Raw genomic sequence first — 22,167 nt, 5'->3', positions numbered from 1 at the left:
ATAGGCAATCGTGTTATAAAAACAATTGTGTTCATGGGGGGGGGGGGGGGGGGAAGGAGCATTTCACACTCTGTTTAACAAACTATTTTCCTGCAGGATTTTCAAATAAAGGTCTTTTTAATAGGTTTATTTTTGTTAGTGCAAGCTAAAAATACGGAAGGCTGCATGTTACTTGTTTAATATTTCACAAAATGCTGGAGTAACTCAGCAGGTCAGGCAGCATCTCAGGAGAGAAGGAATGGGTGACGTTTCGGGTCGAGACTGATGTCAGGGGGGCGGGACAAAGGAAGGATATAGGTGGAGACAGGAAGATAGAGGGAGAACTGGGAAGGGGAGGGGAAGAGAGGGACAGAGGAACGCTAAAGTTGGAGAAGTCAATGTTCATACCGCTGGGCTGCAAGCTGCCCAAGCGAAATACGAGGTGCCATACCGATGGGCTGCAAGCTATAAATACCTTCGATTTGTATCAGCATCTGCAGTTATTTTCTTACATTACTTGTTTAATAGACTATCATTGCACAAGTGTCAGCAGAAGCAATTGCTTTCAATTTCAGGCTGATGTAACGTTCTAAAGTGACAATGGTGTCTGAATACTGCAGGAAGGTAAAATGGAGGTGTTTTTAACCCCAGACTGTTTCTTTCCTTCAAGGGTTTTTTTCTGCTTGTCAAATTCCAAAGTAACTCTTAAGAGGTTCCCCAGATCCCGCTCAAAATTGCATTACAACCAACTCGGCCTGCGTACTACAAATAGTGTTCCTTAATTAATCGTGTTATATCCAATTAGCTCTGTGGAAACATGCATTACAGCAGAATGTGGATTAAACATGCATCTACTTCATATATTCCTAATTCACTGTTTCACCTCATCTCATTGTTGATATGAACAACATATTAGAATAGATTAAAAGTATCTTGATTGAGCCACAGTGTAAATTGCCCAGTTTATATTTCTTTGTAGCTCAGATCAGCATTTCACTAACAAGGGTGTCCATTTCATTGACTGCAAAATACATCTGGCAGGAAAGATGCACAAAGTTATATTGGTTTTGACTATGTATTTACCTTTGGCATCTGCACTGCTGAGGGAGTCAGACCACTTTGGCCCTTGACTAAAGTACACAGTCTCTGTAGCAGGGATCACCAGTTCTACAATGTTGGAAAAGGGTCCCTCTCCAACTTCATTTGATGCAGATATTTGAATGAGGTATACATTTCCCGGATCAAGATTTTCCAACAAAGTCATAGTAATTGATCCTAAAAACAACCATAACATTAGTGGATTGAAGGTTAAAAACAAAAAGTGAAACCAAGGCATGATCTCTTAACACAATGCATTATTTTGAAAATTGCAATGAATATATTTGGCAGGTCACCTTGCACTTGGCACACAAAGTTAGCAAGATGGTGTGGAGTAACAAATTGGATTAAAGTTTGTTCCATATATGAACAAATGTGCAAGACCTTGCTGAATAATGCAATGCCAGATACATTTCCATTATGTTTGCTGTACAGGGATAATGGACTGGTGCCTGGTTATGAGACCAGGCCTAACCCAACAGGACGTGACTCACAAGCTCTGTGCTACCTGTGCCTACAGCAGTGAGAGCGAGGTGCCATTCGCAGCTGGGCTGATAAGCAACAAGCATCATTTGAACAAGGCAATGAACACCTTCAACACAAGAGACTCTTCACTACATGACATTCATTGCTGTAGCTGCCACTGACCAGGCCTTGTTCATTCATAATTATCAGGCCACATGGGTTTTCAGCCAGGATGTTAGGTCACAAGCATATTGTAGGAAGCTGGGCAGATTATGGACCACTTAGGCTGTTATTTACTACACAATTCTCAGACTCTCATTTTCACTGATTTCATGAAAGTTGAGTCAAGTAGTTTGCAGCTTCCAGATTTAAAACTGAACAAATGCTCATGAGTTCACACTTGCTGAGTGAAGCTCACCTTCCTTATGGAGCACTTGCCACTCGCCCCCAATCCAGGCCTTCCTAGAAGCATACAGGATGGTGTAATGAGTGACAGCGGTATTGGTGTTTTCTGGGGGCTTCCAAGAAATGAGAGCAGTTCCTTCTTCTATCAAAGTGGCTTTGACTCCTGAAGGGGGATTGGTTGGAGCTGCAAGAGAAATTAATAATAGTGTCACATTCATAGAATACAGAAACAAGCTATTTGGCTCAACTCATCCATGCTGACCAAGATGCTCCATCCAAGCTAATCCCATTTGCTTGTGCCTGGTCCATATCCCGCTAAACCTTTCCTTTCCACGTTCCTGTCCAAATATTTTTAAAAAGTTGTAATTGTACTCACCTCAAGTTACCTCCACTGACAGCATGTTCCATATGGGAACTCTGTGTGCAAAACATTTGCTCCTCTGGTTCCAATTAAATCTCCCCACCCCCCACCACCTTAAACCCATGCCCTCTAGTTCTTGAAGATAGACACAAAAAGCTGGAGTAACTCAGCAGGACAGGCAGCATCTCTGGAGAGAAGGAATGGGTGACGTTTTGGGTCGAGACCCTTCTTCAGACTGGTTAGGGTTAAGGGAAATGAGAGATATAGACAGTGATGGGGAGAGATAAAGAACAATGAATGAAAGATATACAAAAAAGTAACGATGATAAAGGAAACAGGCCATTGTAAGCTGTTTGTAGGGTGAAAATGAGAAGCTAGTGCGACTTGGGTGGGGGAGGGATAGAGAGAGAGGGAATGCCGGGCTACCTGAAGTGAGAGAAACCACTGGGCTGCAAGTTCCTATAATTTGCGTTTAGCCTCACTCGGACAATGGAGGAGACCGAGGACAGAAAGGTCTGTGTAGGAATGGGAAGGAGAATTAAAGTGTCCAACCACCGAACCCTCTAGTCCTCTAACATTGTAAAAAAGACTCATTGTTGTCATGGATGTGGGGCTGATGCATTGATTCTTGAAGTTGCCCTCAAGTCATAGCCTGTTACCCTAAGGATATGGCTGTCAATCCATGTCAATGTAATATCAACATTTAATCATATTGCCAACATTTAATCCATGTCAATGTAATATCCTCAATCTCATGTAGTCATAAACACTTGCTATCAGTACAAAATTTGGGAATATTTTGTGGAGTAAAGCCCATACCATCTGGAATGTTACTGTCTAAACATGTTTTGTGCAGGATACTTATATCCTAGTTTACTCTGGAATTGTCCATTCCTTTCAGAAAGAACACAACTCCACTTGGAATGACCTGTTGTTTTCAAAAAGTGTTTAAAATGTGAAGATAAAATACCACGATAAAATCATGCCACATATTGAAATCCCTTCAATGACAGAATATGCCAAAAACATGGTTGACACCGTGAAAATGAGAGGTTTAAATTCAGGTAAACATTTGTTGTTTAAGTAGATGTGATGGGGTCATTTGAGTTCTGAGCTGTGAATAGAGCGATTTGGTCCTTACCTTCAGGCAAGGTGAGCTGATAAACCACTGGGCTCCAGGGGCTGGAGAGCTGGTCTGCATGAAGCCGCACTGCAAACTCGTACTTAGTGAAGGGTTGCAGACCATTCACTAGCATGTGCGTCTCAGAACTGGAGAAATAAAGCATAAATAGGATTATCAGAAGATAAATTTATTCAGGGCCGATTTCATAGCTGAGCATTGTGCACTGCACACTGAAAATAGGATCGAATAAAATGCATTAGTTTGTGGCTTTCTATTTGCATGTTAAGTACAACATTATAATAAAATAAATATGAAACAGTTTACTGTAATAGTATTATATACTTGAACCATCCAGTTGCTTTGCCCAGGTTAATTCAAATATACCGAGCTGATAACTAAGGATTAAGGTAGCTGATGACAAAGTATATAGGAAGGAACTGCAGATGCTGGTTTAAACCGAAGATAGACACAAAAAGCTGGAGTAACTCAGCGGGACAGACAGCATCTCTGGAGAAAAGGAATATGTGATGTTTTGGGTCGAGACCCAGACTGTTCAACTCTGGAAGAAATTTGCTCAAGAATGACACCTCTTGTAAAAGCAAAAATAACCCATTCATGATTGTATTGAGACCATTCTATTTTTGGTATATACATTTTCAAAATGATTAATTGTCAAGTTTATTTCCAAGTATTTGCAGTATTTCCCTCATTACTCTGATAAGCAATGCAGGATGACATTTGTTGTGGCCTGTATTTCGTACAGTTTATCAATGGTCCGCTTCCATGAAAAGGAAGAATTAAGTCTTTTCCCCATGTGAACTGCGTGCTCCATAAACAAGTGGAGAGAATACTCAGTAAAGATTAAAAAAACAAATAAATTAATTGTTGCTTTTGGATCAGTGCATCAAGGATAGGGTAACAATTTTGAGAAAAATTAAATAAGCATTCAATGATCTGAACCATTAACATTTTGCATTGGGTAACTGCAACACTACCATTAGCTGTACTGCAAAGCTCCTGACCAATCCACTTCACTGGAACAGGGTGAAAGAAAAGGAGGCTGAGCTACAACACAGCTCATTGCTTGCAATGTGACTTGTTAACTTGTAATAAAAATAGTTCAGAATTGTTAAACAAAGAATGGTTTAGTGCCACATCCCAATGAAAATCATAAGTAAAAGTTTATGGTGTTTGTCTATAAAACCTCTGTTTAGTTAAAAGCTTCAGCCTGTCTGCAGCCACTGCCCTTCCCCCTCTGCAACTCTGTAGAGTAAACAAGTATCTGATCCCAGCTCTCTCCAATGAGTCAGAGGTTTCTTTCACATTGCCCGACAACAGATGATACCAGGAAGGTGACCAGCATTTTTGCTATCTGACATCCTTATTTACCTTATGATTAGATGGGAGAAGTTCTCAATAGTGGATTGGCCCTGATCGCTCGGGGCAGTTGTGGACACCCACAAGGTGTAACACACAGACACATTTGTAAAGCCTAGAGTTAATTGAAAGCGAATCAGAGTCCGACTGCACTATGATAAACCATTGTAAATATTGAATGGTTTTGTCAAATAGCTTCACGTTAACAGGGGCACAGGTTAACTTTGAAGATAGTTAATAGCTGTGTCAGGAATTATTCAAAGTCTGGCTCTCGACTTAATTTCCACGATACCGAAAAAAAATTGACAAGTAAAAAAGTGACTTTTTCCTGCCACTGGTAATAAACACCATCATAAACACCTAGAGCTGTGGATTAACAGAGAGGGAATCAACTTACGTTTGAAGGTACATGACAAGTGAAGCATTCTGCAGCCCCACAGGGTTACAGCGGACAGTATAGTTGATCACTGGTGCTGCAGTGAAAGCCGGCTTCCCCCATTGTAAGGAGATAGACGATGAACTATTGGCTTTTGCGTACAAGTGATGAGGAGGGGGTGGTGGAGGCACCATGCGATCTCGAACAGCTGTCAAATAAGAACACACACATGATTCATCTCGTGTAGGTTTTCAAAATGTTTAAATAATGGCAATATGTTGTGAAATTAGAAATGCACTTTGAATTTTTATTTGACGGCCAATATCATAAAATCTATATGCTCCAGAGTTGTTTTATCAACCTGGAAAAGGGATAAGTATTGATGGTTAACAGCTGCATGCAAATTCTGTACTCCGGGGAGAAGATGCTATTAAAAGCCCCAGATATAGCCAAAATAAATTGAACAAGACTGGTTTTCAAAGCATCCAAATATGGAACAACATGTACATTTTTGTCAACATATTAATTATTCCTTTGGAAATGCAATAGAATGCAGATGCTGGAATCTTGAGCAAAAATAAACAAACTGCTGGAGGAATTCAGCGGTTGTCTTTTTGTTTAATTATTCCTTTATTGGGTTTGTAAAACAAGGATGTTGGATTCCAAGAATATATGATTAAGCTCCACAGGGGAACCAACGTGTTTAAGTGATGTGTGAGGGGTTTAAGAAAATAAAACACATTTAGGAAAATTCTTGATGTTTCACCAACCAGCTGAGCAGTAGAAGTATTGATAGAGAGGCACTCAAAGGGCAAAGACTAGGCTCCCCTAGAATTGCTATCCAATTGACCGAGTGACTCAGAGAAGACATCTATAACTTGCTGAGAATTTGGGATTTTGTGATACGTTCCACGTTTTAGACTGTATCTGTGGTTCACTCCCATTTTCCTTCACACACAAACTGGTTCAGAAAATCCAGTTTGCTTGGGGTTTTTTTTTACTAATGGACGGGAAGATTTTCCGGGCTATTGGGTGGTACTATTAAACACCAAAATGTACCCATGTCATTTTTTGTTCACGTGGTACAATGAAATCTGTGAAAACGTTTTCCAGTGAAATCGCTGAGTTGAAAGGGAACAGGAAATATACAAACTCTGCAGCCCCAGGTCCAGCTGCAAACCTACCCACGTTGCTGACCCCCAACTCCACCCATACACTTGGCCCCACACGCCTGACCCTCTTCCCGGCTGCCCTCTGAACCCACGCCTCCAATGAGAGAGACGGATGCCCAGCAACCAAGATTTACAAGCAATCGGATACTGGATTATTGCCGTTTTACTGCCAATAGTTTGCCTTTATCTGTTATGCAAGGTCTTGACAGAGTGAGAAAATAGTTTATAAAACCCCAGAGAAAATAAAATCCAATTCCCTATAAATTGGAAATGATTTACGGGAACCAGTGAAACTGTTGACTGCTTTGGCTGTGACTGACAGGGTGCTTTATTTTTATGACAGGCACACCAACAGCATTACTATTCAGTGGTTCGCTGCCGGCGTTGAAGATTTAGCAGTGGACAACATTCTAGGAATTTTACTTAAAAGATACACAGCTTTTCAATATGAAATGAACATTATGAGACACCAACTACAAATTGAGCACTTACACACACATCCTGAGGTGCTCACTGTCTGGTCTGCCTGGTAGCCTTCACCCATAGAATTATAAGCCAGCAAACGCATGTGATACTTCCTTCGAGGGTCTAAAAGGAAATAATATCCAGTATTATTTTATAGTTTTATTGCGATCGCATTCTTCCCCCACACTCCACTTGATCGTCCCTGTACATCCGTGTAGGAAAATAACTGCAGATGCTGGTACAAATCGAAGGTATCGCAAAATGCTGGAGTAACTCAGCAGATCAGGCAGCATCTAGGAGAGAGGGAATGGGTGACGTTTCGGGTCGAGACCCTTCTTCAGACTGTTCCTGTACATCCCTGTATCCCTGTCCATCCAGTCAGTGTGTATCCACACTAATCATTTTACAATTACTCAAATGGATCCTAAACCAGGCAGATGTAAAACAATAAAGCGGAATCTAAGAATTGAAAAAGTAGGAATCTAAATAAGATGGAATTAATAACAATTTTTAAAAATTCACGCAGACATGACTGGTGGATGGGTGGGCAACCAGGAACACAAGCATTGTTGCAAACAAAATCCCAAAATATTAAAATTCAATAGCATCCACCCAGAGCAAACATCCATTGCTTTATGTTTTTTCTATCCTAGTATTGACAAATTCCCTTTACAATTCAATGTACAATATCCCTTATTGTTTCGGACATGATTACTGTGGGCTATGGGCTTTATCTTTGCCAGTATTTTTGCTGTAAATGCAGAATGCATCAACTTCACAGTTTGTCATGATTCTTGAAATATTTCAAGCTGATGCAAGTGTGTAAAAAAAACAGAAAACAATTGCAATTCATCATGTTCAAACAATACTAAAACCAATGGGTTCGTAATCTTTCTGCATGAAAGCCCCATTTGTTTAACATTTGGTTATCTATGCAACCTTCCCCCACCCCCATAAACACTTGATGACATCATGGGTCACTCCTTTTAAGGAACTGGGGCTGGCCAAGGGTTCTCGATGGCCTCTCTCATTCCCACTGCCAGGGGAGATGGTGCCTACCTAGAATATTTTATGCGGAAAAATACCTGTTTAGGAGTTAGCTAAAAGGCCCAGCCCTAAAAAGTGGATGCAAATTCAGATACTGCATTTGAAGGTACAAATTGGTATCAGTAATCGGCAGCTCCATTGATGCCTGCTAGTTAACGGGACAATGTGTGATCACATCAGCACTGGTGTCTCTTCCATTATCGTTGCTGATATGCGATAGACCACTTATTGCAGCAAAAAAGGCAGAATTTTTAGTCTTGGTGGAATCGTTTTGTCCCAGAAATATTCTGTCAGATGTTTCTGTAAATAATCCTTTTCCAACCATAATACACTTTTGAGGGTTTCTTGGATTCTGAAGAAAGCCAAATTATTTTTTTCAAAAGTAACAAAACCAATTACTATTTGCAACAATCAACATCAAACTAAGAAACTTTTTTTTAAGGTTGTACACATTTATCTATAATTTTCAGTAAGCATTCTTCTGGAGAAAGTACAAAATAAACCACAAAATAAAAGCCCGTGGTAACTGGTTTAAGAATCCTTTTACAAAACGACTTATCTACATGGGACCCCTGCTGACCTGTTGAATGCAAGAGGATGACCACACTAACCATTTATCATACTGTCAAGTAGCTTAAAATGTCTGCTGGCCTGCTGAGTGGTTATCCTGAATCGGTCATCGTTCCATTAAATGGAGACAAGCAAAGGTCTAATGTCAACATAGAATTGCCCTTCCTCAGTGAGAGATATTGCTTACAGCAATGGTTTACACAATGCATCTTAACACAGGGGGCCTCTCTTTGTAAATACAACCAATTCATCACTCTACAGTATTATAAAGGTTAAGATTTTCTCATCTAAAACTGCAAAGCAACATTTTTGGGCATTTTGATTGCCTTCTTGCTCCAAGCAATGAAATCTGTATGAATTAAAGTTACCACAATGTCCAGTTCAAAATACCTTACAGAAAATTCAAAACTAATAGTCTATTAAGTGACCACAAACACAAAAGAGTCAACCTTATTAACCAAATGAGGTCAGTAAAAACCAAGCCCTGATTTTCTCAAAGATATTTCAAGTATTCAAATGAATCAATTTAGCAAGTATTGTATGGTTATGTTCATGTTTTTTTAGGTACAGCTGTTGTAAAAAAAAAGCCCAAAATGGGTTATGTAAGTAATAAAAATATCTTCAGCATTCTCCAACCAAAGCATAACTTTACCCTTTCTCTTTCAAAATGCAATAGTCTTGCAGTTCTAACACTGTTCTGGCAGCTCAGAGTAAAGAGAGATGTAGGGTACATGTTTATAAGAATACCAGTGAATGAACATTTTCCAGCAGAGGTCACTAGATAGCAATCTAGAGCACAAAACTAGATGGGTTTTTTCACTCCCTAGCCGGAGGCACTCAAGATAATTGTAGCCTAGCCCTCCCTCCACACCACCACTCCACTATCATTCAAGATAAGTCAACAATATAGTCTGTGTGGCTCAGCTCCATACCCTGGAGAAATCTTGAACAGATTTCTATGATATATCTATTAGTAATCAGATGTAGAACAATTAGCATTCAAAAGGACAGGCAGGATCAATGTGTTAAATAAGTAACTTCTGAAACTATTTGTCATTTTAATTTGCCCGTTCCAAACGTTTTCAGTTATAATTTTACAAAATGAACAAGATAATTAATTATCAATACACGTTTACACAAGGCAAGAAGTGCAGATTCATTCCCATTGTGCAAGGAAAGAAAAATTGGGGAATGTATCATTGGGCAGCTCAAGCTCACTCTTTCAATGGCCTTCGAGTAGACCAAACTTTGTTTTTTTTTTACATATGGGCTCCAAAGGTCTTCTGGAGGGCAAATGTTAGAGAAAGCTGCAGGCCTGTGCAAATTCCTTTTAGTGAAAAGATTAAATAATTATATTGCCTTATAGAATCTATAATTTGTCAAAGTACTTGTACTTAGCTTTTAGAGCAAATTCACGGATTATTTAAGGATCGTTATTGGCACATGAAGAGGATTGGTTATACACGTCACGAAGAAAACAACGGTACATTTGCAGAAGGAGATTAAAAACAAAATTGCCTAACAACATATCGTTATGTGCAGGAATAATATTCAGTTAAAATAGAATAGCAGAAGCATCTTCACTATCATTTTAATTCCAGTGTTCAATGAAAATCCTCAATTTTAAGTTCTCCACTTTAAGATGTTGCAAATAATTTTTAAAATGCAATAGTGAAAAGACCTACAAAAATAAAAACTAAATCTGGTAAAGCCAGTCTGGATGGTGGAGCTCCTATTTCACAGCATTATTTTTGCTGCTGCTGTTAATGGATCATCTAAAACAAAAGCACATCTTTTGCAGTCAGTTTTAATGGTTTCTGGTAACCAGATAACCTACAGGAGGCTCCGACGCAGAACACTTCTAGTGCGTTTAAATAATCCCCATAAAAGCTGAGAGCCACCACTTATCAGGAGATCCACTGCAGACCATAATTTATTATGCACCATCTAACAGTGGAAATATTTACCTTAAAATAACAGAGAACCACAGAATTAATGCTGCACTATTGGTGTCTCCACCAAGATTGAAATAACTTTTGTTAACTCTTGCTAGAGATGGTCTTCTGTCCCCTTATTTTTGTTTTAAATTTTAATACTTTCAAAGGAATGAACATTACTTTCAATGGGTTGAAGTGGTCCAACATAAGTTTATTTGAAGAAGTACCAAGTAGCTAGTGGAATTTGTACTGTGTTTCAGTAAGAAGGGCTGGTTAGAACAAAACAAGTAAAGTTGGAAATGTGCAGTTTGGTATTCACTTTACAGAGAATAACAGATCATCTTTAGTGATGTTGTTTCAGCTCAATGAGGACAAACATTGAAATGAAGGAAACTTGGAGTGGTAATAAAGCTTTATTGGTGAAGTTACTTTCTGGTTAGAGGTTTGAATTTGCTTGAATCCCAAGCACATAAATGAAGAGTTTGAGGGAGTGAAACAGCAATTGTCTGAACAAAGTACAGTTCCCATAGAAGTGGCACACATTGTCAGAGTGCAGCCAAAATGAGATACAGGACTCAATGGTTATAAGGTAGAGAAATTTCAAACTGCAGTGGTAAAGGACAATTGATAAATGGGCAAATGTGGCAGGATGGCTACAACGCCTCATAGCACTGTAGTTGGACTTTGCTGTACACTTGGCCTACGGCGAAACTTTTATGCAGAAAAATACCTTTGACCATAAACCCACTGGGCAGTGAACACAAGGACACAAGACTATAGAAGCAGGAGCAAGCCATCAGGCCCTTCAAACCTATGCCACCATTTAATAGGATCATGGCTGATCTATGCGGTCCTCAAATCCTCACGTGTCAGTTCTCCACACCCCTCCATTCCTCGATCGATCAAATATTTATCCATCTCCACGCTCTGAAGAAGGGTCTCGACCCGAAACGTCACCCATTCCCTCTCTCCTAGATGCTGCCTGACCTGCTGAGTTACTCCAGGATTTTGTGATACCTTCGATTTGTACCAGCATCTGCAGTTATTTTTCTACACTCCATCTCCACGCTCAATCATTGGCAATGGATAGCACTAAGAATTTTATGTATATAATAATAAAAAGAATAAACTTTTACCATTACATCCAAAAGCCACCATAGGATATTTTTATATCTTCATTCAAGAGGCGAGCATGTTTATTGTTCAATGTACCAAAACAGGACAATGATAATCTTCCATGCAGCAGCATAATAGGGTTATAAACACTGTACTCAACAGATAAAATAATAAACAAAAAAGTTCAATTTTAAAAATCTAGTGCAAAACAATAAGCCCAAAGCCCCTTGGTTCTACTTAGTGACGTACAAATTATTTATAATGAAAATCATAGTCCAAGTTAGTTTGATTTTAGACATGGTTAAATGGGCAAAACTCATTTAAAAAATGCTTGGATTTCTTCCTTTAAAATAACAACTTGTTATGTGGATGCCGAGCGAATATATTAGATTCGGCAGAATTATTTGGCATTGAAGTAGCAGGTTTGAGAAATGCAGAATGAACCCACATGCTTCTCCACTCCTCAGAGACGTCATTGGAGCATGCTGAATATCTCAAACTAATGAGGCATTCGTCTCAAAGGATTTTTAAAGAGTCTTTAATATTTTAATGCATGTCACAGTTCGTGAGACACAATCTTACACATGATTTGAATCGCCCAGATGCAATCTAAGGCATCAATGCAGCAGGGCAAATTTTAATTGCTTGTATATTTTGTACAAGAAGCCTCGGGGACCACTAGCTTTTAAAGACAACTTGAATAAATTCACACAAGTCATCGGATCACATTAACTATCCACTGTTGAGCTCTTCCCAAACATCTAAAACTTAAATTAATGCAAATTAGAGTGGAAATATTAATAGGATAGAAATATAAAATGAAACAGGTTTGACCCAATCTACCGCCAACTCAACACCATATTAACCGCTCCAACTTAACTAACACCTGTGGCTTTAGTAGCATCTTTAATTTATCCAGCTCCTGCTCAAACAAGCCAATTTAAAATCCCATGTGGTAATATATTCAATGTTCTTTTAAATTTATCATTAATTTTAGGCTTCCGGAGCAAGTCTTACATTATGCCTACTTCTTACGGACTATGACCAGTGGAAATCATCTTTCATTAGCTTCTTTCTCAACTGCTTCCAAAGTGCATCTTTCCCTCAGCACCACCCTTCTTTTCATGCCGGGATACTCAAACTGTACACCGTCCTCAACTGGGGCTTGAAATAATATCCTTTATTCTTTGCAAGAACATCTCCCAGCTCTTTATGTACTTTATTTAAAAATAAACCCAAGAATCTCAGGCCCTTTCTTTGGCTACATCTACTTGTAAACCAATGTAAATATGCAAGTCAATCCTTGCATCTTTCAAGTCTTCTTCGTCAATTTTTTATTTAAGCGCACAATATTTCTAAATTCCATTTTGCAAAGTACAATGCTTGGCGTGAGCCAGGTTGCCAGCTGCTCCTTCATGGACGGACCTTTCTTATAAAATATTATATTGCTTTCAAAATGGTGCTGCCTTGTCCTGAATAAAGTGCTTCAACAACCCACCAACACATGAAACATAGCCAGTGGAAAATAATGGAGGGTAACTGTTATCATGTTGAGATTATATCAGGACATGGTTTTAAAGAGAGGAAGGAAATGAAGGGGAGAGTGCGAGGATAAGATTTAGGTTTGTAAACCTACTTTAACAAAGTGTGAAAAGTTTACTGCTGGGGTTTAAACCCGTGACATTCATGGCTAAATCCAAAGGTAGGAACAATCAATTGGCATAATCATTGAATTGGAAAACAAATAAAACTGCTGGTGTTGGAATCTGAAACAAAACCAAATGCTGGAAGAACTCAGCCAATCAAGCAGCATCTGTGGAAAGAGAACCCAGTCGACATTAAAAGTCATGAACACTTCCTTACAACTGGGGTGGGAGAGTGAAGGGGGTGTTTGTTTTCAAAGCAGAGCTGGGGAAGGATTGAGATGTCAGACAAAACATTACAAGGGACAATAGATCAGATGATAAGGAGAAATAATTCTGACTATCAGGGAGGCACTTTATAGAAACGAGGTGAGAAAGGAAAATGATAGGATTTAGCAGTAGCTGGTAAATTCATTGTTCATTGCTAGACGGCTGCTAAGTCTCCAGACAGTAGATAAGATGTTGTTCTAGTTTACTATGGTTGTGGAGGAGAGGATTGAGAATTAAAGTGACTTGCAACAGGAAGCTTGATCACCCCTGTGGACTGAGTCCAGGGGCCTTGTAAAGTGATCACGCAATCTGCGTCTGGTTTCTCCAGTGTAGAGGAGACCCCATTGTGAACACCAAATGCTGTGACTTGATTGGAAGTAAAAGTGAACCGCTGCCTCAAATGGAAGGGAAGAGGTGAATGGACATATGTTGCATCGTCTCCAGTTGCATGGAAGGTGCCATGGGAAGGATAGTGGTGGTTGAGGATGGTAAATGGACCAGGGAATCATGAAGACAGCAATCCGTGTGAAAAGCAGGGAGGGGAGAAGGGAAAGCGTGACTGGTGGTGAGACTACAGACGATGGAATCTGGAACAAAGATTAAACTACTGCAGGGGTCAGGCAGCCTCTGTGCAGTTGAAGGGAGGGAAGGTAGAAACAAGGAACTGCAGATAGTGTTTGTGCTCCAGCACTGTGTGTCCCATTGAGGTACTCAAGCACTTGAGTTGAAGGAATTGTTGATGTTTCAGGTCAAGACCCTGAACTAGGACTGAGTGTAAAGGGACAGTAATCAGTAGAAAGGGATGGAAGGAAGGGGTGAGCCGGGGTGTGGCAGGTGACAGGCAGAACTAGCCGAGGTGGGGACTGATGGTGCCAGGTGGGGAAGGGAAGATAGATTTGAGACAGAGGCTGGTGGGAGATAGCTGGAAACAATGGGGAAAAAACCTGCCGGCTGCATCGGGATCACAACATAAATCACATTGTCCCTCACAACCCCTTTCTGCAGAGACTACTCCTTACGTGACACTCTGGTCCAATCATCCTTTCCCACCCACTGCTCCCTGCCCAATAGCACATCTCCCTGTAACCGTAGGAGGGGCAACACCAAATGCCACCTCCCTCGCCACCATCCAAGGATCTAAACAACCTTCCAGTAGAGGCGAATAATCACATGCAACTCCTCCAACCTCCTCCACCGCACTCAGTGCTCCCAATGTAGCCTCATCTACACGGGAGAGACCAAGTGCTGGTTACTGTTCCTCCAACAGTTTGTTTTCCGTGGTGCGGTCACAATGGAGCCGATGGAAATTGTAATTGATAGAACACAGAATGAGAAAGCTGGTAGGTTGCGGGCCAAAGGAATTCCATGTTCTGTGCTGGAAGAAAGGTGTAGGAAGGAACTGCAGATACTGGTTTAAACGGAAGATGGACACAAAAAGCAGGAGTAACTCAGCGGGTCAGACAGCATCTCTGGAGAAAGGGATTAGGTGACGTTTTGGGTCGAGACCCTTCTTCCTCAACCCGAAACATCACCTATTGTCCAGAGATACTGTCTGACCCGCTTAGTTACTCCAGTTTTTCGTGTCTACCTGGCAAAAGGTGGGTCAGAACAGATGTGTAGGGAGAGTGAGGGGGGAGGGGCATTAGAGAGGAAGTCCTCGTTAATGGAACAAATGCGACAGATGTAGAAACGCGATGAAATGATTCACTGAATTTGCTGGCTAATACGGACAATTTTACCAAAGCCAATTAACCTACAAACCTGTACGTCTTTAGAGTGTGGGGGGGAAACCGGAGCATCCGGAGAAAAAAGGGAGAACGCCCAAACTCTGTACAGACAGCACCAAACTCGGGTCACTGACGCTGTGAAGCAGCAGCTCTCTGGTTTGCGCCACTGTGCTGCCCTTGTAGATTTACCTTATAGATTTTTCGTTGATAAAGCATATTCAATGAAACAGCATATTATTGGCCATAAAATATCAGTACTGTTGTACAGGGTTATGTCTCACTTGTAGCGACCATAGAGATTGGTCCTGGGAGTCGAACCCTTAGATTGGCCAGCAAGGTCACGTGTGGGTGCGACCGTAGGGATTGGTTCAGGGAGTGAGCCCGCTGATTGGACAGCGTCATCACGTGTGGTTTTGGCGCCCAAAACCAGTCAGTTAGGAGACTTCTTCGAAGTGAACAGTTAGAATTAATGGTTGTCTGTAATCTCGTTCGTTATACTTTGTGATCGAATATTGCTGTCGCAATAAACTTCTTCAACAAAGAACGAGCCTCCAGACTCGCCATACACTACATTATATTTTCAATGATCATGAGTGACAGAGGAAGTGCAAGCATTTTTTAAAAGAAAAATCCAGGTTTTGATTCATCCACACACTAGTTGTGTGAAATATGCCTTGAGAGATACCGCAAGCAATAGAAATTTACCAGCTTTAGTTTTTATTCCCAGCCCAAGTCACTCACAAGCAGACTGCAATGTTTTCTCCACTACAACCATGACCACACATCAAACAAATATTTCACTAGCTGCGAGAAGCTTTGAGAGGTACTGAAAGGAATGCCAAACGCATGCCTCTAACTTTTTTTTTTTACAGCAAGCTCCTGATGCTAGCCAGGGCAAAAGTTCGCATTCTGAAATTGCACAACACACATCTTGGTTTGGTGAAGGGCAGTTTTTTTTTGGGTGGGGTGAGGGGGCAGTGGGAGCAGAAGGGAAAACCATAAACACTGGGCAGAGCTTCCATTACTGATAATCACTCATTGACTTGTGTTTGATAGTTCAGATATGTTAATGTTGGACAGAGAACAGGTCTGACCTCTTTGACCTCACACTTCACTATCCCTGCTGCCAAATGGAGAGCAGCTAATTTGGCAGGAGAATGGAGAAAGGCTGACACCCACTGGTGTCGGTAAGAACCAGGGGTTTCAGGAGCTGGAACGGGAGGCTTTGTCGGGTGCGAGTGTGAAAATGTGTTTTCACAACTCTGTGCCTGAACCATTGGCTCCAATTTTTGTGACTTTTTCAGCAGCTACTGAATGCTGAATGGTTGGTTGCCATTGACCGGTAATTCACTGATCAATCCACAGCTAAACACTGAACCTTCAGTAATGCTCCCAATATGCCCACACAAGCACAAGCAGAAATTTAACATCTCTTGTGGAAACAATGAACTGTAGATGCCGGTTTATGGAAAAAAGACAAAGTGTTAGGGTAATTCAGCATCCCTGGAGAACATGGAGAGATCACATTTCGGGTCAGGCCCCTTCTTCCTGCTCAAAGGCTGAAGCCAAATAACCATTGGCGCAGCAGTAGAGTTACTGCCTGACAGCACCAGGGACCCGGGTTCAAAACTGACCATGGATGTCCTGACTCTGTACAGGGTTTGTATGTTCTCCCTAAGGGCTCTCCCTAAGGTGCAGTGGTAGAGTTGCTGCCTTACAACACCAGAGACCTGGGTTTGATACTGACTACAAGTGCTCGTCTGTATGGAGTTTGTACATTCTCCCGGTGATCTGCATGATTTCTCCAGGATCTCCGGTTTCCTCCCACACTCCAAAGACGTACAAGGTTTGTAGGCTAATTGACGTGGCAAAAATGTAAATTGTCCCTTGTGTGTGTAAGATGGTGTAAGTGTCTGGCAATCACTGATCGGCATGGACTCGGTGGGCCGAAGGGTCTGTTTCCATGCTGTATCTCAAGCCTAAACTAAGTCAAAGCCCCAAAACAGAAATCTAATGCCAAGTGAAGTTATTCATTTAGATATATTTTTTAAAAGTCACCCTCGTCTATTAACAAACCTTTCACCTCAAAATTCGAATCCTCAACAAACTACAGTGGCATGAATAGTAGGTCCAAGTGATGACATAAATGCCGATGCTGTAGCGAACATTACACTTTTACCACTGGCTCAGGAACATTTAGGGGGCAACTAAGTGTAATTGGTCATTTAAAAGTTGCACCAATATGTCAGTAAAGCATTGTGGGCCACTTGTCAAATGCATCATTACCAGCAAATGTTTGCAAACCATTTATTTTCATTGACATGCTGCAAATAGCTACGCTTCAAAAGAACGGCAAATCCCTTCACTGTTAAAAATATTTGCAAATATCGAAAGTTCTTCAAAAGAAACGAGCTAGCAGGTCACCAGCGAGAGGGCATGGGGGAAAATCTGAACCAGAGGTCAAAACCTTGGAGAAAATGTTTCTTTTTCCTGAAGGGTCATTCCTTTCGTACTAACCTTCATTTAGTGGTGATAAAGACAAAGGCAAACCTACTGAAAAACCAGACCTCTCAATTCTAAAAAGGTCCCCTCTGGGACTAAGCAACAGATAAGGCTTGGCTAGACAAGACAAAAACAGTGCCTACACAAAATTTACAGCCAGTCTCTTTTAACTTTGACTACTTAATACAAGATGGGGCTTATCCTAGTTAGGCACATGAAATTCTGTGATCCAGGATAAAGTTCTGACTGAAAGCAAAAAGTTAATGCCTTCTGTGTTGTCCAGTTCCTCGCGAGCTCACCATATATTGTCCGGCAACAGTCTAGTGGCTAGCCTGCTGGGGTGAATAAGTGCCCCGAGCTCATTCTCAGAATACAATAAAGCTGCTGCAATTATGCAGGAAAGAATCCAACCATGCTAGATGGTGACATCTGGGCCATGCCCTTTGACACGCTTAGAATCTGCCTTGACTAAAGCCTGCTTTTGAAGCAATTGGGAGACCGAGATCTGGGGGGACTGTAAAGGGAGTGGTGACACAACAAAGCCAAAATCAAGCTGTATGATGTTACAGAAACCTCCTAAAAGGTAGGTTTTCTGACTCACAACAACCAGACTACAGATATTGTTGCATTTGTAAAACCATTGTATACACATTTAGGTGCTGACTATCAGAATGCAAGTACAACAAAATCCTTAGTCTATTTAAAACATACTGAAACATTTCCACATCTTGCAGTAAAGTTAATATTGCTTGGCTAACTTTAATAAATTGATACCCATAACTGGCTATGTATCAAATAGATCTAGGTTAAAACTAACAACATTCAGTTCACATTAGCTGCTGCCTACACTCAGTATTCAATAATCAGTTTGATTCATATTGTTTTTGCATACATGATACAAAGGAGATTGAGGTGCCGGATATTGTAAACTCTCTGATGCTGCGAATCTCGGGGCTGGAAGCGCAATTCAGAGGTAGCTTCACATTACAAACTCCCTTCTAAATTTAAACCATTTATCCTGGATCAACAAACTGAAATTTGCAATCATAGTGTAAACCAGGTTGGAGAGATTTAATTGCTGCTCCTATTGTAAATCCTTCTACTTCTTCATGGTCACCTGATGTTTATGATTTATTTGTGTAATGCTGCCTATCTCAAGCCTTTGTTCTGCCCCTTTGAAGGCCTTCAGGTCAAACACTCCCCCACCCCACCCCCCATCACCCAAAATAAATGGCTCCCTGTCTACTGAGCAGGGTTCTTTAGTGTAGGATAAAACTGAATCAAGACAGCATTACCAAAAATCATTAAGGGCGGTCAAGAAGTGACAGAATAATTTGCAAGGATATAAGAAACGTACCTAGTGTATGGTAATTGAGGACCAGTTAATACTTCAGTACGTAACATAAATCACTGTAAATAAAAGGGAGATTTCTGATTTGTCCAAAACATGCCTCCAGGCCTAAAAATACATATTCGTCTAGAATAAACACGATCTATTAGTTTTTCATGGGTTAACTACCATTGTGACCTTGTAATAGAAAGAAAACTTACATTTATCAAACTGGTTAAATTAAAACAACTTTGCCCGACACACAGGACAAGACGATTGAAACAAGTATTCAACTCAACAACATAACTTCATTAATTGCAATAAACTTCTACTCAACAGTACCTCTGCTCCTATGCAGCTGTGACTTATTTATTGGCTCAGCATTAATGATTTACCACCAGTAAGAAATATTTTTTTGCTTTTCAGAATCCATCGAGCATGTGCCGACCCCTATCTTTTCATTCATTATATTTTATACAGGAATCATTATTAAAGTTTGAGAAACTTCAAACATGCATTCTCAAAAAAATTGCTTCTGGTATATTGCATTTAACTTTAAATGGCATGATTCAAAATAAGAATCATCAGTCTACATGGTATTGGGTCCACTAGTGCAAGAGCAAAAGAGTGTTTTTTACATTTTGCTCTAAATTCGTGGCAGCTAAAGGATCTGTTCAAATGAGTATGGGGTCATTGCTGTCACCCTATCATATACCTCGCCCGGAAAAAAAAGGACACAAAGTACTGGAGTAACTCTGTGGGTCAGGCAGCATCCCAGGAGAACATGAATAGGTGACGTTTAGGGTCTTAACCCTTTTTCAGATAAAGACCTTCCATATATCTTGCCTAACCGGTTAAAACTGAGCCTTCATTGTCCATTTTCCAATGGACAGAGAAGACTAACTTTCCTTCACAAAATGCTGGAGTAACTCAGCAGGTCAGGCAGCATCTCAGGAGAGAAGGAATGGGTGATGTTTCGGGTCGAGACCCTTCTTCAGACTGATGTCAGGGGGGCGGGACAAAGGAAGGATATAGGTGGAGACAGGAAGACAGTGGGAGATCTGGGAAGGGGGAGGGGAAGAGAGGGACAGAGGAACTATCTAAAGTTGGAGAAGTCAATGTTCATACCGCTGGGCTGCAAGCTGCCCAGGCGAAATACGAGGTGCTGTTCCTCCAATTCCCGGTGGGCCTTACTCCAGCATTTTGTGAATAAATACCTTCGATTTGTACCAGCATCTGCAGTTATTTTCTTAGACTAAAGTTCCTGGTGGCCTAGAAGTGAAGTGCCCAAGGCTTGCATTGCCTAACTTCCGTATAGATTTAACTCCTGTCTGGTTCATTGCTTTGCTCTGCATATTGTTTCACACCTCCAGATTCAGGGACAGTTTCTTCCCACCTGTCGTCAGGCAATTGAACCATCGTACTAACAACTACAGAGCAGAACTGAGCTACTATCTATCTCATTGGAGACCCTCAAACGATCTTTGATCGGACCTTATCTCACACTAGATGCTATTCATGTTATTCCCTTTATCATATCATATCATATCATATATATACAGCCGGAAACAGGCCTTTTCGGCCCTCCAAGTCCATGCCGCCCAGCGATCCCTGTACATTAACATTATCCTACACCCACTAGGGACAATTTTTTTAAAACATTTACCCAGCCAATTAACCTACATACCTGTACGTCTTTGGAGTGTGGGAGGAAACCGAAGATCTCGGAGAAAACCCACGCAGGTCACGGGGAGAACGTACAAACTCCTTAGTCAGGATACAGCCCGTAGTCAGGATACAAACCCGTAGTCAGGATCGAACCTGAGTCTCCGGCGCTGCATTCGCTGTAAAGCAGCAACTCTACCGTTGCGCTACCGTGCCGCCCTATCATCTAACTGTACACTATGGATGGCTCGATTGTAATCACATATTGCCTTTCCGCTGACTGGTTAGCACACAACATTAGCTCGATACACGTGATAATAAACTAAACTCAAACGTTGCAAGAGCTTCGATTTAAGAGAGCAATTTGGCAGAGCACTGGAGTGCGAAATATTTTTCATAAGCTCATTTCCAAATAAAAAGTGTACTTCTTAGCATAAAATAGAGAAGAGTACAGCACAGGAACAGGCCCTTCAGACCACCATGTCGATCAAGATGCCAATTGGAACTAAATCCAGCAAAGCCAAATGGTCCAGCACATGGTCTAGATCCCTCCATTTCAAGCAGGCGGCACGGTAGCGCAGCGGTAGAGTTGCTGCTTTACAGCGAATGCAGCGCCGGAGACTCAGGTTCGATCCTGACTACGGGTGCTGCACTGTAAGGAGTTTGTACGTTCTCCCCGTGAACTGCGTGGGTTTTCTCCGAGATCTTCGGTTTCCTCCCACACTCCAAAGACGTACAGGTATGTAGGTTAATTGGCTGGGTAAATGTAAAAATTGTCCCTAGTGGGTGTAGGATAGTGTTAATGTACGGGGATCGCTGGGCGGCACGGACTTGGTGGGCCGAAAAGGCCTTTTTCCGGCTGTATATATATGATATGATATGATATGATATGATAAGCCACTGTGTGCCTATCTAAATGTCTTTTAAACATTGCTCTTGTATCAGCTTCCTCTGGCAGCATGTTGCAGGCACCTCCTACTCTACATTATTTTTTAAACTAGCCTCAAAAATCTCCTTTAAACTCCCCTCAACTCTCCCCATTTTAATATCCATGTTTCTCTCTGGACACCAATGTCTTGTTCTAGCCCCATAAACCATAAACATTTCGAATTATTTCTCAGGTGCTTGCCAATTTTGTTTTGAAATTATTGATCATCTTCATTTCTACCAACTTCATGGGCAGCAAGTCCCATGCCATCAGCCCTCACTACGTAAAGTTTCTTACCCACACTCTGTGCCCCCACTTCCGTTTCTCATGTATTTTTTAACTTAAATCTGTGCCCCACATCTTTACATTATCAGCTAAATGGAACAGCTTCCCTTTCTCGACCGGTCATAATCTTGCCTGTTACATTTTGAATTTCCCCTTAATCTCCATAGCTCCAAGGCAAATGGACCAATCATAGTTAAAGTCCTTCATCCCTAAAATCATTCTAGAAAATCTCCTCTTGACCTTTAAGGATCCTCACATGACATCCTGAAGTGTGGCGGCCAACATGGGAGACAATATTCTAGTTATGGCATAACCAAAGCTTCGTA

General features: G+C 41.0%; 1 protein-coding gene across 1 annotated transcript in view; it reads right to left on the bottom strand.

Moving 5' to 3' along the window:
• The window catches only part of prtga (protogenin homolog a (Gallus gallus)), a 106,965-nt gene that overhangs the window by 4,224 nt on the left and 80,574 nt on the right, over positions 1-22,167 (bottom strand). The window contains exons 12-16 of the mRNA XM_078427445.1: positions 6,849-6,944; positions 5,206-5,392; positions 3,450-3,577; positions 1,961-2,131; positions 1,063-1,254 (exon numbers count right to left, since the gene is read on the bottom strand). Coding sequence (XP_078283571.1) covers positions 1,063-1,254; positions 1,961-2,131; positions 3,450-3,577; positions 5,206-5,392; positions 6,849-6,944 — 774 coding nt within the window. The remainder of the gene's footprint in view (positions 1-1,062; positions 1,255-1,960; positions 2,132-3,449; positions 3,578-5,205; positions 5,393-6,848; positions 6,945-22,167) is intronic.

This window comes from Rhinoraja longicauda, chromosome 33 (genome assembly GCF_053455715.1).
Source record: "Rhinoraja longicauda isolate Sanriku21f chromosome 33, sRhiLon1.1, whole genome shotgun sequence".
In the NCBI taxonomy this organism is placed as follows: Eukaryota; Metazoa; Chordata; class Chondrichthyes; order Rajiformes; family Arhynchobatidae; genus Rhinoraja; species Rhinoraja longicauda.
The sequence above is the reverse complement of the archived record's forward strand: the minus strand, read 5'-3'. Positions and strand labels throughout refer to the sequence as shown.